This window comes from Sorex fumeus, unplaced genomic scaffold, assembly GCF_029834395.1.
Source record: "Sorex fumeus unplaced genomic scaffold, SorFum_2.1 ptg000093l, whole genome shotgun sequence".
In the NCBI taxonomy this organism is placed as follows: Eukaryota; Metazoa; Chordata; class Mammalia; order Eulipotyphla; family Soricidae; genus Sorex; species Sorex fumeus.
Genome location: NW_026606150.1, coordinates 5,169,382 through 5,185,330, shown reverse-complemented (window position 1 = coordinate 5,185,330; position 15,949 = coordinate 5,169,382). Strand labels below are relative to the sequence as shown.

At 62.5% G+C, this 15,949-nt stretch overlaps 2 protein-coding genes across 2 annotated transcripts in view; one reads left to right on the top strand and one right to left on the bottom strand.

Moving 5' to 3' along the window:
• The first annotated feature begins 4 nt into the window (after positions 1–4).
• Positions 5–5,352, top strand: CATSPER1 (cation channel sperm associated 1). Its single transcript, XM_056131571.1, has 10 exons — positions 5–671; positions 1,464–1,676; positions 2,307–2,420; positions 3,048–3,207; positions 3,409–3,500; positions 3,594–3,737; positions 3,969–4,032; positions 4,181–4,253; positions 4,359–4,404; positions 5,276–5,352. The coding sequence occupies exons 1-10, from the start codon at positions 5–7 to the stop codon at positions 5,350–5,352; spliced, it is 1,650 nt and encodes a 549-aa protein (XP_055987546.1).
• A 4,871-nt stretch (positions 5,353–10,223) lies between these two features.
• Positions 10,224–15,949, bottom strand: part of CST6 (cystatin E/M) — a 95,300-nt gene continuing 89,574 nt past the window's right edge. The window contains exons 2-4 of the mRNA XM_056131985.1: positions 11,011–11,280; positions 10,599–10,724; positions 10,224–10,356 (exon numbers count right to left, since the gene is read on the bottom strand). Of these exons, the coding sequence (XP_055987960.1) occupies positions 10,273–10,356; positions 10,599–10,724; positions 11,011–11,253 (453 nt within the window). The 5' untranslated portion in view covers positions 11,254–11,280 and the 3' untranslated portion in view covers positions 10,224–10,272. The remainder of the gene's footprint in view (positions 10,357–10,598; positions 10,725–11,010; positions 11,281–15,949) is intronic.

The window sequence follows — 15,949 nt, the reverse complement described above, 5'->3', positions numbered from 1 at the left end:
AGTCATGGACCCACCCCCAGGGCCCAGGAACGCCGCCGCAGATGAGAACAACCCCAATCTCTTGAGCGTGGTCCAACAGCGCCGCCCCTCCAGCCCCTTCAGGCTGGACCGCCCCAGGATCCTCCACCACACCCCCGCCTCCAGCTACTATGAGTCCTACTCCACGGAAACCACGTCCCGGGATGGATCACAGCAAATCAAACCCTCCCAAACTTCTCCCCCCGCCCGCAGGACCCCCCGTCATAGCGTGGTCCACTACTCGGCCTCCGTCCGTGGGCCTCCCTCTGAGGAGAATCTGCGGCAGCCTCAGGGGGACAGGCTCCACCGGCCGAGCCCCCTCTTCGCCGCCAGGAGCCACAAGAGGCAGTCTCTGAGGGACACTGCTGCTGACACCGACGACCCCCAGGAGTCTCACATGGACCAGCAGCAGCGCCCAGAGGCAGCCCGCAACGTGGACGTTCCCTACAGCTTCAAGCGCAGGAACAGACATACCCTCGACAGCGTCCCTTCGCAGGTCACGATAAACCCTTTCCAGGAAAAGAAGCCAGAGTCGTACCACAGCCTCTCACACTCCTCCTCGCACGTCTCCAGCAGCCTCGGCAAAGTGCACCCCGGCTCCTCGGAGAGCAGCTCCGACGAGGGCAAGAGAGAGAAGCCTCCCAGGCTTCGCGGTGAGCCCAGCTTCCGGCCCCCCCAATTCCCACCCCGGAGCCCGGTGCCCGGTCCTCCTGCCCCCCACCACCCTGGACGTATGTCTATTTGCACCCCTCATCTCATCTGCCCTGAGTCCTGGGATCATGCGCTTCTTCAGACCCTGTGCATTCACATGATCACATCTAGAACGTTCACTGGGGTCTGCCATGGCTGCTGAGCTGGCCCGGGGCCCTGGCAAGCACGGGGAGAAGGAAACACACCCTCAGGAGGCTCAGCACTGGCGCCACGGGGCCAGAGCGGGAAAGTGTTTGCCTTCCATGCGGCCGACCTGGGTCTGATCCCCAGAATGACGTGTGGTCCCTGGAGTGATCTCTGAGCACAGAGCCAGGAGTAAGCCCTGAGCACTCCTGAATTTATCGCACCGCGCACCCCTCCCCTCCCGCCCCAGACAAACAAAACGCTGTTTGGTTGGAGAAGTAGCATAGGGGATAAGGAGTTTGCTTTGCATACTGCTCACCTCCGTTCAGTCAGTCCCTGGTGCATGGTCCCCTGAGCATTGCCACGTGTGTACACACACACACACACATGCACACACACGCACAATGGGTCGGAGTGATGCAAGCCTTCAAGAGGTGTTCAAATAGACCCCAAATTCCAGAAGGCTGGTATCTGCCCTGGGCGAGGTCAGGCTTGAGTCCCCAATAGCAGCAGAAGCTTTGCGAAGCTCCCACGAGCCTTGGGCAGCGCCCACCCAGGAGCATCCTGAAGCCTTCCTTCCCTCCAGATCTGACTTTGTGTCTCCCTGGCAGTTCCCAATACTTCCCGGACTCGCCCAAGGTGGAGGGTTCTGCAGCTGTGCAGTTGGCTGTGCGAAGAATTGAGCAAACTCTACAAGGGCTTCCAGAACATTATAGGGAACCTGACCAGCTCCCAAGCCTTTGAAGCCTTCATTGCTCTCATCATCTACATCAACATCATCGTGCTCGTGGCCCAAACCTTCGCTATAGTCGAGGTCCGAGGAGGTAAGCGCTGGGAGTCTCAGCTCGCGCTGGAGAACAGTGTTGCCGCCTGGGGGTTTGATCCGGTCAGGGCTGGGTGATGGACATAACTTAGCTCATCTGATCCTTGTCTCTGGGACGCAGACAGACACCAGGCTCAGACCCACTGCTGGGTCCACCCGCCAGCCACCCGGGTCAGCGTGTGCGTGTCAGGGCTGCCGTTAATGGCTACGGGCTCAAGGCAGCGCCATCTGCTGTCAAGACGTTGCCATGGCAGGCGCCCGGCAACCTTGCTTACCTTTGGGGTCAGAGCAGAAAACTGGGGAAGGTTCCTCAGAAGCTCCTAGAGCAAGGTGAAGGGAAGGGCCTCTCCCGAGGCAGATAAGCAAATTAGAGGGGCTGCTCTGGCTTCAGCATGCTCACGCATCCGGACTCCATGATTAGTAGCTTAGTGCTTTCTCACCGTTGGTGAAAACCCTTAGCAGGCAAGTGGTAAGCCCCCGCTTTGCCACCAAGGAGGAAGTCACAGAGCAGCGAAAACCCACAGTAGTTTGTGCAGAGCTAAGCTGCTGAGGTGCTGGTAGGTATGAGGGGGTCACGAAGGAGTCGGGGAGAGGGGGGCTGAGAGATGAAGCACTATTCTTGTCCCCACAGAATGGTACTTCATCGCTTTGGACACAGTTTTCCTTTGCATCTACGTGATCGAAGCTGCGCTCAAAAACATCGCTCTGGGCTACAGCTATTTTTCTGACAACTGGAACAAACTGGGTGCGTGCAAGTGCCCGTGTGTGTGTACACGCCTGTGTGTATGTGCACATACGTGTGTGTGCATGCATGTGCATGTGTGTGCATGTGCGTGTGTGCGTGCATTGCATGTGTGCATGTGTGTACATGTGTGTGCATGCCTTTGTGTGTTTGTGCATGCATGAGTGTGTACATGTGCATGTGTGCATACCTTTGCGTGTGTACGAGTGTGCGTGTGCGTGTATGTGTGTGTGCATGTGTGTGGCCCAAAGGTATGCATGTGTGTGCATGCATGAGTGTGTGCTTGTGTGTGTGTGCATGCATGTGCATGCATGTGTGTATGTGCGTGTGCGTGTATGTGTGTGTGCATATGTGTGTGCATGCATGAGTGTGTGTGTGTGCGTGTATGTGTGTGTGCATGTGTGTGCCCGTGTGTGTACATGCATGAGTGTGTGCATGTGTGCATATGTGTGCGAGTGTGCATGTGTGCGTGTGTGCATGCGTGTGCGTGCATGCGTGTATGTGCGTGTGCGTGTGAGTGCTAGTATCCCTCTGTGTGCCTGTGGATGTACATGCCTGTGGGAACTTCTCAGGGAAGGCTGTGGAGCTGGGGGTGACGAGGGGGTCTTACATACCCCCCCGTGTCCCCAGACTTCTTCATCATGTCTCTGGCCTTGCTGGACTTCGTGCTGATACAGCACAACTACTTCTCCGTCTCTCGCCAGATCTACAGCCAGAACTTCTTCCGCATCTTCAAGGTGTTAAAGAGCCTGCGGGCACTGAGGGCCATGCGGGTCATGTGGAAGCTCAGGTCAGCCGTCAGCCAGCCCGGGGTTGCTGCCCACGGGTGGCTGGGGGACACTGGCTGGGAGCCCCGGAAGTCCACTGTGACCTGCCCCCCAGAGGGGTCCAGCCCTCTGTAAGGATCAACCGCCCCTCAGCAGAGGTCACCGGCTTTCTGGGGCTGCTCTGGCTGCGGGCCCGGACTCACCCCGTCCTGCCTTGCCTACAGCTTCCTGAGAACCCTCCAGAAGGTGACCGAGACCCTGAACCGGTCCTTGCCCTCCATCACCGCCATCCTCATCCTGATGTTTACCTGCCTCTGTATCCTGCACCAGGGAGGGGGGCAGGGGGGCAGCGGGGTGGGTGGGGATGGAGGGTTCTCCTGTTGCCTGTTGGCCTTGAGCAATCGGTCAGTCCTCTTCTCGGCCTTGCTGAGGGCCCTGTTCCGCTACTCGGACCCCAAGCACTTCCAGAACCTCTTCACCACAGTCTTCACCCTTTTCACGCTGCTCACCCTGGACGACTGGTCCCTCATCTACCTGCACAACTTGGAAAATGGTGGGGGGCAACGGGCGCTGGGAGGGGGAGCGGGCGGGGGGAGCTGGGAAGGGAACAGGGGCAGTGGTCACCAGGGGGAGGTGCAGGGGAGGGGCGCGGGTGGTGGCGTCGGGGGTGGGGTGCTGGGGAGGGGCATGGGTGGTGGGCGCCGGGGGCGGGGTGCGGGGTGGGGTGCGGGTGGTGGGCGCAGGGCAGGGTGCCAGGAGCGGCAGCTCAGTGTCCCCCCCCCAGGAGCCTGGTACATCATTCCTATCCTCATGATCTACATCATCATCCAGTACTTCATCTTCCTCAAGTGAGGCTCCCGCTGCAACTCCCAGCTCCCTCTCCTATCTGGGTCCTCCCCTGGGTCCTCACATGAGGAGGGGGGAAGAGGGCCCCCAGAAGGGGGGCAGGGCCTCTCAGCCCGGCCCCCTTGAGAGCACCCCACTGTCCCCTTCCAGCCTGGTGATCGCAGTGTTGGTGGATAATTTCCAGATGGCGCTGCTCAAGGGCCAGGAGCAAGAGAAGGAAGAGGTGGGGGTCTGGGGGGGGCACTGTGGTGGGACACCAGGCGGACGGGGCGGCTGGGGGGAGCAGCTGAGGGACCTCTGGACCCGTGCTCCGCCTCTTGCTCCCTAGGCCGTGCTGCAGCTGGAAGACTTAGTGATGGAAGTGACTAAAGCAGGTGCCCGGCCCTGCCCTCTGCTCCCCAAAGCTGACACTGTCCTGCCAGAGCTGGGGACAGCCAGTTCCGGAAGGTTCTTCTGGGGGAGGGTTCACAACCTGTGGCAACCCGCGCGGCTCTGGGAGCTGCGGGGTGCTGAGTCAGAGACAGACGGATGGAGAGAGAGAAGGATGGAGGGAGCAAAGAGGGCCAGATGGACAGATGGATAGCCTGATGGACAGGCAGACGGACCAATCCCCGGGCAGACAGCTACCTTGGAAGGCCCTGACCGATGCTCCCTCCCCCGGCTGCAGAGCAAGGAGCTGTGGGCCCACAGGGAAGGCGCTTGCCTTGCATGCAGCCCACCCAGGTTCCATCCCTGGGATCCCATATGGTTCCACTGGCCTTACAACTCGGGTAACTCTTTGCAGGGGGATCCTAGAAAACCGAGCCAGGGGTCCATCCGCATCAGGGACCTTCAAATGCAAACACCCAGTAGAGCAGGGAGGTCACTCTCTGCCTCTGGTCTGGGGGTCACTGGGGAGGTGCGCTCACTCTCTCCTCCTCTGGTCTGGACGCTCTGGGGGGCTGTGGTCACTCTCCTTTTGTGGGGACTGGAGCAGCCAGCCCTCTGGGCCATGTTCTCACATGTCCCAGCAGTTCCCATCAAGTGCCACCCGGGCTCCGGCCTCCACCCTTCGGCTTGAAGCCCGCAGTGGACTTTATTCTTCACGGGCCAGGCCCCGCCTTGGCACCTCCAGATCACAGTGGCCGCGGGACTGGGGAGACATCCCAGGAGGAGGAGACAGAGGCTGGACTCCTCGGCCCCCCTGAATGTCGAGGTTCCTTCACCCCTCCGGGTGACATCTCTTGCCCCCTTCTTCCCCTCCAGAGTCCAGCGAGATGAAGGACTTGGACCAAAGGCAGCAGGCGATGGAGAAAAGCTTTGGGGCCATGACAGAGAAGTAAGGGGGAGGCTTGCAGGGAGGGGAGCCTGGGGGGCCAGGCCCAGCGCCAAGCACAGTACGGGGGGCCACCCAGGGAACTGCCCTGTGAGGCTGGGGCGGGGACAATGTCCACCTCTGTCTCTCAGAGCAGCCTGACACTGGCCCCTGTGCCATGCATGCCTGTGAGACTCAGGGATTCCTGGAAGCCAGAGCAGCCCCAGAAGACCAAGCAGCAGGCGGGGCTGGGGTGGTGAGGGGCGGGGCTGGGTGGTGAGGGGGCGGGGCTGAGTGGTGAGGGGCGGGGCGGGGCGGAGAGGGGCGGGGCTGATGTGCGAATGGGGCGGGGCTGAGTGGTAAGGGGCGGGGTGTGAAGGGGAGGGGCTGGGTGTGGAGGGATGGGCTAGGGGGGCACAGTGCTGGGTGGAAGAGGCTCTGTGGAACGGATGGGAGCAAGGCCAGGACGCAGATGGTCAAATGGCCTGTCCTGTCAGCCAGGGAACCAGCGGGCTGGCGACCCCCTGCCCCCCCTCCACTCCCTCCCCACCCTCCCACCCATCTTCATGGCTCAGCCTCTCTGAGGCTCCCAGAGGTCTGGGCATCTTCCTCGCCTGGCAGAGTGGACTTTGGAAACCCTTTTGACAGCACCTCCCCCTCATCTAAGCCCCCAGAGGGGCTCCTTGCTGCCTTTGCGTAGGGCAGCTGTGTGCCTCGCGCTGTGCCAGGGTGGGTGGGTGACCTTGTGAGTTCCGGCACCTTTTGTCACCCCCACATCTGTGGCATTTCCTGACACTGCTGGTCGTGGGTGAGACCGTGGGGGGGGGGGGTGTGAAGCATGGCTCAGCACATGGTAAGGGTGGTCAGGAGAAAACTGACGGGGTGCTAGGGAAATGCAGGTGGTCCAGAAGAGGGATGGGGACACTTGAAGGAAGATGGGGGGATGCAGGGGCGACGGGGGGGGGGGTGCTGGAGCCTTGGGGTCTGGGAAGTCTGTGGGATGGAGCCCTGGGGATGGAGCCCTGGAGATGGAGGCGGGGGGGGGGGGGGAGGATAGAGGCCTGGGGATGGAGTCTTGGGGATGGATACCTGGGGATGGAGCCTGGGGGGGTGGAGGCCTGGGGGATAGAGGCCTGGGAGTGGAGGCCTGGGGATGGAGCCCTGGAGATGGAGGCTGGGGGGATGGAGGCCTGGGGATGGAGGCCTGGGGATGGAGCCTGGGGGGTGGAGGCCTGGGGGATAAAGGCCTGGAAGTGGAGGCCTGGGGATGGAGCCCTGGAGATGGAGGCTGGGGGGATGGAGGCCTGGGGATGGAGGTCTGGGGATGGAGCCTGGGGGTGGAGCCATGGGGATGAAGCCCTGGGGGTAGAGGCCTGGAGGGTGACCCCTGGGGGATGGAGGCCTGGGAGGTGACCCCTGGGGGTGGAGCCCTGGCACTGCTGCGTGGGCAGAGCCTGGATGACCACGGCCGCCCGCGTGCCCCTGTGCGTCCCTCAGGCAGAAGGAGCTCATGATCCGCTTCCTGCAGCTGACGGCGGCTGTGGAGCAGCACCAGCAGAAGTTCCGCTCGCAGGGCGCCATCATCGACGAGATCGTGGACAGGGCCTTCGAGGTGAGCCGAGGCCGGGGCGGGGGCGCCGGGGAAGGAAGGGCCAGCCCCTCCCACTGCCCTTCCTGCAGGCCGGAGAGGAGGACTTCAACACGTAGCACCCCCCGGATGGTCCCCGGCCTCCCGCACGCGGCCCACCCCGAGTCAGGACCAGCCCCCAAATCTGCTGCCTGGACCGGCTTGAGGGCTGGACCCCAACAGGACGCCCACCCCTGGGGGATGGAGACCAGCAGCAGGCCTGGTGTCACCCCAATAAAAAATAAACCCAGTGATTGTTCCTGTGATAGGGCTGAGGTGTGGGGTGGGGAACATGTGTACATGTGTGTGAAGGTGTGTGTGCACGCTCATATGTGGGAACTCTAGGGGTGTATACACGTGTGTATGAGGTGCACGTTCACTGTGTGGTCACATGAGTAGGTGTGCATGCTCGTGTGTAGGGTCACGTGTGTGGGTGTACGTGCTCACATGTGTGGGGACATGTGTCCAGGTAGTGGGACAGTGGGGATGCTCTGTGTGTGGGGGTGTGGGTCATGTGTATGGTGTGCATGCTCACGTGTGTGGGGACATGTGTCCAGGTGGTGGGGGAGAGGGGGTGCTCCTCTTGGTCCCTCTCCTGGCATTGGCTGGCATCAGATGGGGCAGGTGGCAGGGATAGTCCCTGCTCAGGGAAGAAGGAGAGAAAAAAAAAGCTGGAATGGGTTGGGGTGGGGAGGACAGGACGCCCCAGAATCTGGACTCAGAGACCAGAAACTCTCGAGGTCCCCAGGCTACATACTTCAGGGGTCAGAGGTCAGAGGTCGTGCTGCCAGGACCAGACTAAGTGAGAGGAGGGAGCAAGGACCGGGAGGCTGGTGGGGCGCTGGGTGTGTGCAGGGTGGTTGGGCCAGGGGTGATCTGGGGGGACAAGGGCACCCCCTGCCTGCCTCTGGGGCATAGATGAGCCCCCTGGCAGTCTGAGCTGGGCAGGACGTCCTCGTCCCCCTCACAATTGGGGATGGCAGTGGGACACCCCCAGAACCCTCGGGCCTAAACCCACACGGGGAGCTAGAGTTGGCACTGTGCCAAGCTCCAGCCCAGCTCTAGGGCCGGGGCTACCCGGCCTGCAGCCCCCAAGACTGAGGTCAGATGAGTGGTCACAGGGGCCGGGAGTGGGGTGTTGGGGTGAGTGCTGAAGACCACAGCAAGGAACCCCCTCCACACTGACAGAGGCAAAGTCCACCCCCCGCCCCCCGCCCTGGTTCTGGCGACCCGGGACCCAGAAGAGACCTCGGGACAGGTGCCAGCCAGCTGTGGGCGCAGCCGCCCAGGGTGATGCTGCTGGCCTGAAAGGTCAGTGGTTCCGGTGCTTCTGCCGGGCGTGTGGCCAACTGGGGCTCAATCCCTAGGCCCCAGCCTGCTGGGAGCGAGCCCTGGGCACAGCCAGGAGGAAGTCCTGAGCCCAGCGGGGAGTGGCCGAAATTCCCCACACAAAAAAAGGGAACCCCTCCCATGCAAAAAAGGGAAACTCCCAACCCCTCCCCCTCCCACCAGAAGCCCCTCTTGCTGGCTCCGAAGCCCTTCCAAGCACACGTGGGACAGACAGCAAGCCTGGCGTGTCCCGCCTTGGCCTTCCTGCCGCCAGCCCTGCCTGGCTTCTCCTCCTGGGGGCTGTCACCCTCCCTGGGGTGCCCCTTGAGAGGCCTTGAGGCCAGGGGAGCAGGACTGCTCAATGGGGGGGTACAGACGGGGGTGGGCAGGGCCTCTGGCTCGCTCTGCTGCGCCTCCTGCCCTCATCCCCCCCCATATCCGGATCCTGCTTTGTCCCAGATCCTGTCCCGGGCTGGGCGTGTCCTGATGGACGGGGACAGCTCGTGTGGGTCCCTGGAAACATCCTGGTGTGGCTCTGTTTGTGTGTTCTGGGTTGCTAGGCCGTGGGAACACCTGAGGGTGAGTCCTGGTGTCTTTGTGCAACGAGTGTATTGAGTTGCGGGTAAAGGAGAAATGACAGCAGCAGATACCAGGGGGCAAGGGATGACGCAGTGATTTCCTTGAAATGACGTGGTCTGTGGTCACAAGGGGCAGGAGCGATCGATAGTACAGCGGGGAGGGCGTTTGCCTTGCACGCAGCTGACCCGGGTTCGATCCCCGGGATCCTGTAGGGTCCTCCGAGTTCCTCCAGGAGTAATTCCTGAGTGCAGTGCCAGGAGGAACCCCTGAGCATCGCTGGGTGTGACCCAAAAAGAAAAAAATAGGCTGTTGTGATGAGAGGTGGTTCTGTTGTGTTCAGTTGTTGTTGAACGCTTCCGAACCCTCTCCCACCCTCTCTCCTTTCATCACTATTGTATGACGGGTTGTGTGCACCTGTATGCAAGCTTGTATGCAAACTCTCCAGGGCTCACACCCAACAGTGCTCCCGGCTCACTCCTGGCTCTGTGCTCAGGAATCATTTCTGGTGGGCTTGCAGGACATATGGGGTGCTAGAGATTGAACCTGGGTCAGCCACGTGCAAGGAAAACACCTCACCCACTGTCCTATTGGTCTGCCCCCCCACCCCTGAGATACACTCTTAGCTAAAGCCCCCACTTTCAGCCTGTGGTGTTCACCAGAATTCATGCCCCTGTTTGAAGTTCTTGCACCCACCAGGCTGCCTGCTTGTGGTACTGGGGATTCACGAAGAGTGTATGTGGGACCCTGGGGGTTTGAACTCATGACCAGATGTCTGCACGGCAGATGCTCTAAGCTCACAGGCTATTTGTCTGGGTCAAAATGACAAGTGTTAGGGCTGGAGAGATAGGTCAGGGATGAGGCGCTTGCCTTGCACGGAGCCGACCTGAGTTCAATTCACAGCTATATATGGTCCCGATTCCCGCTAGGAGTGATCGCTGAGCACAAATCCTGAGCCCTGCTGGGTATGGCCCAACCCACAGCACCCCTGTTTTTCTGGGGAAAACTCTGCATCTTGTCCCTACATCCTTCTGGTGAGCAGAAGCTGTGATGTCCCCTTGGCTGCACCGTGGCAGATCTGCTCATCTGCCTTCTCTGCGGGAACATCTGCACTGGAAGCACCGTACCTAGGGACTGACCCACAAGTCAGTGACCCCGTGCCGGGGTGCCACCTTCCCTAACCGGGAGTCTGGTCCTCTGTGACTGTGACGCTGGGGTGTCAGGGGGGACTCCGGGTTTGGAGGCTCAAGCTTGCGTTTGAGTGGGAAGGGAAAGAAGTTGGAATAAAGCACCAGGCAGACACGTTGGCAGGAAGCAATGCCAGCGATTTATTGCAACAGACCCAGCCCGCGGCCCCCCGTGCCCTCCACCCTGCACCGCCCCCATGCTCCCACGCCAGGCCCGCCGGCCAGGGGTCTAGAGGGGCACGCAGTCGTGCTTCAGGAGCTGGGAGGAGTTCTTCCAGGGGACCACCAGGATCTCAAAGTCACAACGCAGCTTCTGCAGAGGAAACGCAGGGGACGAGAGGGAGGTGAAGCCGGCCGGGCTCGCCGCTTCTCCAGCCAACTCCCTCCCGACGGGGAACCCCGGCCTCTTCCTTTCTGCACCCCACCCTGGCCTGTGGGCTGAGTCACCCACGGCACAGAGACAGGTTTAGCCAGACATCAGCCTGGCCAGCCCGACGAGTTCAGGCCAGACACCCGAGGGTCAGGGTTGCCGGGGGGCCCCGGGGAGGCCCTTACCTCCTGGTCCTGCTCTGCGGCCAGTGGGCATGTGGTGAGGTCCATCTGGTCTCTGGCCCCCATGGTCTTGCGGCAGGCAGTGCTCCCCATGTCCACGGTCAGGTAGTACTTAATTCCGGCCACCAGCTGGGGGAGAGGCGGGCGGGTGAGGAGTGCCCAGACCCCCGCTTGAGCAGGCCCCTCATCTCTGCTGAGTCACCTCCCAACCCTCCCCCCAGACACCTACAGGGTGCTGGGGTCGCCCGGGGAGACCCGAGCGTGGCACGAAGCCCACCGCCCCACTTCCCAGTCCCTCCCGCCCCCCCATCCCCATCCCCCACCCCGCCCGCCCCTGGGCGCTCTTAAGGTCCGCGTTTGGGACGTACCCCCCACGGGGCCGGTCCCCATCACCTGGGGCTCCCTCGGGCCTCACCTGGCTGCTGGCGCGGACGATGTTGGTGTCCCGGAAGAAGTAGAGGCTGTTGCTGCCCATGTTGTAGCTGGCCACGGCCGCCTGGGCCGCCCTCTTCACCTGCGGGTCGTCCAGCGGCAGCTCCCGCCGGCCGCCCACCAGGCGCTCCCGGGGCCGGGCCGCGGCGCGCGGCGGCAGCGCCAGGAGGCAGAAGGCGGCCAGCAGGGCCAGGCTGAGCGCCAGCGGGAGCCCGGGACGAGCCATGGTCGGGTCGGAGCTGCGGCCGCTCGGCTGCCGCCGCTTTTACGGGCTCGCGGCCGCCGCCCCGCCCGCCGCCCGGGCCGCCCGCCGCGCGCCCCGCAGCCCCGCCCGCGCGCCGCCCCGCCCGCGGGAAAGGTCAGCGCCCGTCCCCACCCCGGGCCCCGGGCGCCCTGGCTGTCGCCTCCGCCAGTGGCCCCTGGCAGGGGACGCGGAGGGGGCGGCGCTGCTGCGGGAGCCGCTTGGATCCCCCGCAACACGACCCCAAGCCCACCAGGGCTGATCCCTGAGCGCAGAGACAGGAGGAAGCCCCGAGCTCCGCCAGGGGTGCCCCTCCCCCCAAAAAGCCACCAAAACAGAGTGTGAGGAGCTGTGCGGCCACCCGGGAAAGAAGAGTCCCCGAGTTGGGGGTCTCCACTTGGACTGCCGAAGGGGACCGTTGTCTCGGCCCTGAGCACCGGCTGGCTTTTGGTTTGGCTGGCCGCCTCCTGCGCTTCCAAAGCCGGCTGAGCCCAAAGCTGCTGTGTCCCTCGCTCCCCTCCCGAGCTGTGCTGTTATACAGGCCACATGTGTGGTGCTCTGGTGGCAGTTTCCTGGGTGCTGGGGGGGACCATGCGGTGTGGGGGAGGGGGACAGTTGAACCCCGAGACTCCCTCCGGTCCTTTGGGCATCTGCCCAGAATCACGCCCTCTTTTTCTTTGTCCTCTACACCTCAACTGGTGAGAAGCTCTAAGTGGACGATTCCTGGTCATCTAATATTATGGCGACACTTACAGCCCCAGCCGTATCGCTGGAGACAAACCGGACTGCGTTTGGAGGCACCCGTCTTTTGGGGACCAAGATACAGAAGCCAGCCCCGAGCCGGCGGGCACTGGAGAGCTGGCCCTGGTGGCACCCCCATGCCAGCTGCATTTGGGGTGATCTGTCACTGTTTCCATGCTGGGGCACGAGACCCGGGGCGCCACTGAACCCCGACCCTGGCCCCACCTTGTGACTTCCAGGTAGCTGCTCCTTTAACAGTTGGTTGGGGGACTCCACCCAGTGGTGCTCGGGACCCTGCAGTGCCAGGAATCAGATCTGGGCCCCTGAGGTCGGAGCCATAGCACAGCGGGAAGGGCGTTTGCCTTGCACGTGGCCGACCTGAGTTCAATCCCTGGCACCCCGTAAGGTCCCCTGAGCACCGTCAGAAGTAATATCTGAGAGCAGAGTCAGGGGCAACCCCTGAGCTTCCCCCCCCCCCACACACACACACACAACCAAAAAACTCCTCCTTCAGGCCAAGAATGTGCCGGGGCGGGCGAGGCCTACTTTGGCGGGGTGGGGGGTGGGGCAGGGATTCTCCCAGCGAGGGGCCAGAGCTCAGGCCTACAGAGCAGCTCCTCTTACTGAGCCGGAAGTGGCGATGGTGTGGCGAACTTTAGATTCTGCTGCCCCTGCAAAGGCCGGGATCTTCCCCCAGGGAGACCAGGCCAGAGACTGGTCGCTGCCCAGTCCAGCTGCCATCCACCCACTCGGCCCAGCTGTGAAAAACAATCTTGGGAAGAGTCAGTCAACTGCCAGCGGGCTCAGGTGTCTGCCTTAAAGGGACAGACCCCGTTCGTGGGCTGGGAGCCGGCGGGGCAGCTAGAGGGCTGGCAGGGCAGTGGGGACAGAGGCTGCCTGAAGGGCCGGGGGGCTCTGGGCTCTCCCGGCTCATCCCAGGGGGCCCTACCTCCGCAGCCTCAGTCCCCCGTCCAGTCTTGGGGTGCAGCTGCCGTGGGGCAGAGCCGAGGGGGAAAGGGCGTGGCTTCCCCCCCCCCCCCCCGTGGTGTATCCCCCCACCTCAGAGCAGCCTGGCCCTATGGCTACTTTCATGCGGAAGTGGGGGGCCAGCAGGGGTGGGGCTGGGGGCTGGGCCCCCACTTCCTCATGAAAGTAGCCATAGGTGTAGTAGTTGGCCCTGGGTGTCCCGGACAGCGCCGAGCTCAGGGGTGCTGGGGAGACTGTCTGGGCCCGGGAGGGTTTTCCCAGGGCTGGAGACGCGCCTGCCCGGAGCCCGGACTCCATCCTGTCTGACCAGTCGGGCTTCTGGAAGGAGGTTGTTGTCGGCGCCTCCTGTCTGCTGCGGCCCCTGGCCAGCCCAGGGGTCCGGCTGAGTGGGGCGGCCTGGCATCACCCTGGGGCTAGCTGCTCAGAGCCACGGATCTTGCGTGGGGCCACGGCCTTCCTCCCGGCCCTGCTCCCCTTCCGGCTCCAGCTCCACACCAGGCCCGGTGGTGGCTGACGCCCGAGGCCCCATGCCGGAAGGAAGCCCAAGAGGCAGGGAACCCACATCTTGACCCATACACCTGAACCTTCCAGTCGGTGGGACTGAGATGGAACGGAATTGGCTCCAGGCCACCCTGGAGAAGTGACCAGGCCCCGCTCTTGGGCTGCCACGAGCTAGGTGACGAGAGTTGGTGCACCTGGGCCCTGCGGGGAGGGGCAGGAGCTGAGCTGGGTCGTGGGACGTGGCCTCTCGGTGTCCCAGCTTCCTGTTTGCTCCTACAGCACGACACCAGCACCAGGCCCCGTGCTTGGAGTGGCCCAGGCTGAGACATGGATGGCTGGCGGGGGTTGGGGGGCTGGGGGTGATGATGACCAGTACCCAGCACCCATGCCTGGAACGGGTGTGTCCAGGGCCAGACTTTAGGTCAACTGAGAGCCGGGCCCTCCACCCGTGATCCAGGTGAAGGTGGGGCCGGACTTCTGAGAGGCCATTGTCTCAAGGAAAGTTCTGGATGTTGCCAGTCACCCGCTGCAGAACTGATTAAACAGTTGTGTGGGAGACGTAGATTAAGGGTGAGGGCCGCAAACATACTCCAGCCTCTGGGAACAGCCGTGGGTGAGGGGTGGGCGGGCCCCAGAGAGTGGGCGAAGGTGTGGGCCAGAGCTCGGGCAGGGCGTGGAGGATGCGCCAGGAAGGGTTGAGTCAAGGGACCCCCAAGTCCTGCCAAGAACCACCCCCAGGCCTGTGAGACCCTCAGAACACGAAGGTCAGAGCTCAGGCTGGGCTGCAGGCAGACACCCCCGTGGCCAGCCACATGCGTTGGGCCCTTCCTAAGGCTCGCGGTGAAGTCCCCGCCAGCCACCAGGTTTTTTCTGGTGGCTGAGACGGCACCCGCAGAGGAAGCGTGAACCCCCCCCCACTCGGTGTCACCACTCCCTCCCATCATGATTTTGTCTTATTAACCCACCCGGTTCTCCTCCTAGTGTCCCTACCTATGTGGGTCCCCAAGTCCATCAGTTGGCAGAGTGGCACCACACAGCCTGGCATCTGCACCCCGAGGTGTTGCTGAGGGTGTCCGGCCATGGGCTCAGGGACACATGCAGGAGCCAGGCCAGCTGCCGGGGAGGGGGGGGCTGCTGGAGCAGGTGTGGCCCCTGCCTACCAGCCCCTCCTCTGCGCCTGCGCTGCTGACTCAGCCTCATCTGCTAAGGTGTGTGAGGGGTCGGTGACGGTGACTTCCCTGTGGTCTCGGGTGTGTCCCGCCTGCCCAGCTCCTCAGCCTCTCAGGGTAGGTCTCCACAGTCTGCAGCACCTCACACACGCACCGCCACCAAGTCACACCTGGCCCTAAGGAATATCTCAGATAAACTAAGTTGTTCATGTGCCGAATAATTTCTCCCTTTTCCCCTTATCCCAGATCATGAAAACCCACCAAGCAACCCCACCGTCACCAAGAAAATCCCGTCAGCACGCTGGTCTTCACTAATGCTTGCTGAAGACACGAAGGCCAAACAGGCGAGGTACCCACACCTTGACCCACACACCCTCACTTTCCAAGTGGGGAAACTGAGGCTCAGAGTGGTCAGAGTGATAGGGCAGCGGGGAGGGCGTTTGCCTTGCACATGGCAGACCTTCCATCTCCAGCACCCATATAGTCACCCAAGCACCGCCAGGAGTTAATTCCTGAAACCACTGGGTGTACTCCAAAAACAGAAACGAAGAAAGGCCATGGGAGGGTGGGACACAGGCTACTAGGAACTGGAATTTTCAAGTTCCGCTCTGAGATCTGTCTGGCTACTTCCTGGCAGTAAGTCTGAGGCCAAATCCCTGAGCCTCTGAGCCCCCAGGAGATAGCGGCTCCGTGGCAGAGGACAGGGGATGAGGCACTGAGCCCTGTTCGATCCCTCTAGCCCCCCGAGCACCACGAGGTCAGTCCACAACACGGAGCAGGAACTGCCCGAGCCCAAGCACTGTGGCTCCCCCAGCCCCCACCCCCGTGCCCCACTGACCTGCCCGGCTAGCACAGGGCAATCCCCACAGCCCTGGCTGCCTGCAGTGTGGGGAAAGGCCTGAGGGCGACTCAGTGGCTTAGAAAGAGCCCTTCCCATGACAGGTACAGGGGCCTAAGTTGACATCCCAGTGCTGCGTGTGCACCTCGGTAACGCCAAAGTCCCAGGGTTTGGACCCCGACCAATGGACTTGGGGTCACACTGAAGTGCTCAGGGCTCTCCTCAAAGATCACTCCAGCGGGACCTGGGACCCAGTGCCCTGCCAGCTGTACTATTGCTCCAGCCCCAAGGAAACTTTTGTCTTTGTGCTACACCTAGCAGTAGTCAGCAGTCAGGAATTACTCCTGGCTCCGCACTCAGAAACTACTCCTGGGGGCTCAGGGATGTTGGCAGACGAACCTCGGTTGGCCACGTTCAAGACAAATGCCGTTGAGCTGCCTGGTCA

What these genes read in the sequence shown, in the direction of transcription:
- CATSPER1 (XM_056131571.1), top strand. Translation starts at nt 5, where the DNA reads ATGGACCCACCCCCAGGGCCCAGGAACGCCGCCGCAGATGAGAACAAC. An exon ending in TATAGTCGAGGTCCGAGGAG is followed by an intron (nt 1,677 to 2,306) that starts GTAAGCGCTGGG and finishes TTGTCCCCACAG; the next exon opens with AATGGTACTTCATCGCTTTG. An exon ending in GATGGAAGTGACTAAAGCAG is followed by an intron (nt 4,405 to 5,275) that starts GTGCCCGGCCCT and finishes CTTCCCCTCCAG; the next exon opens with AGTCCAGCGAGATGAAGGAC.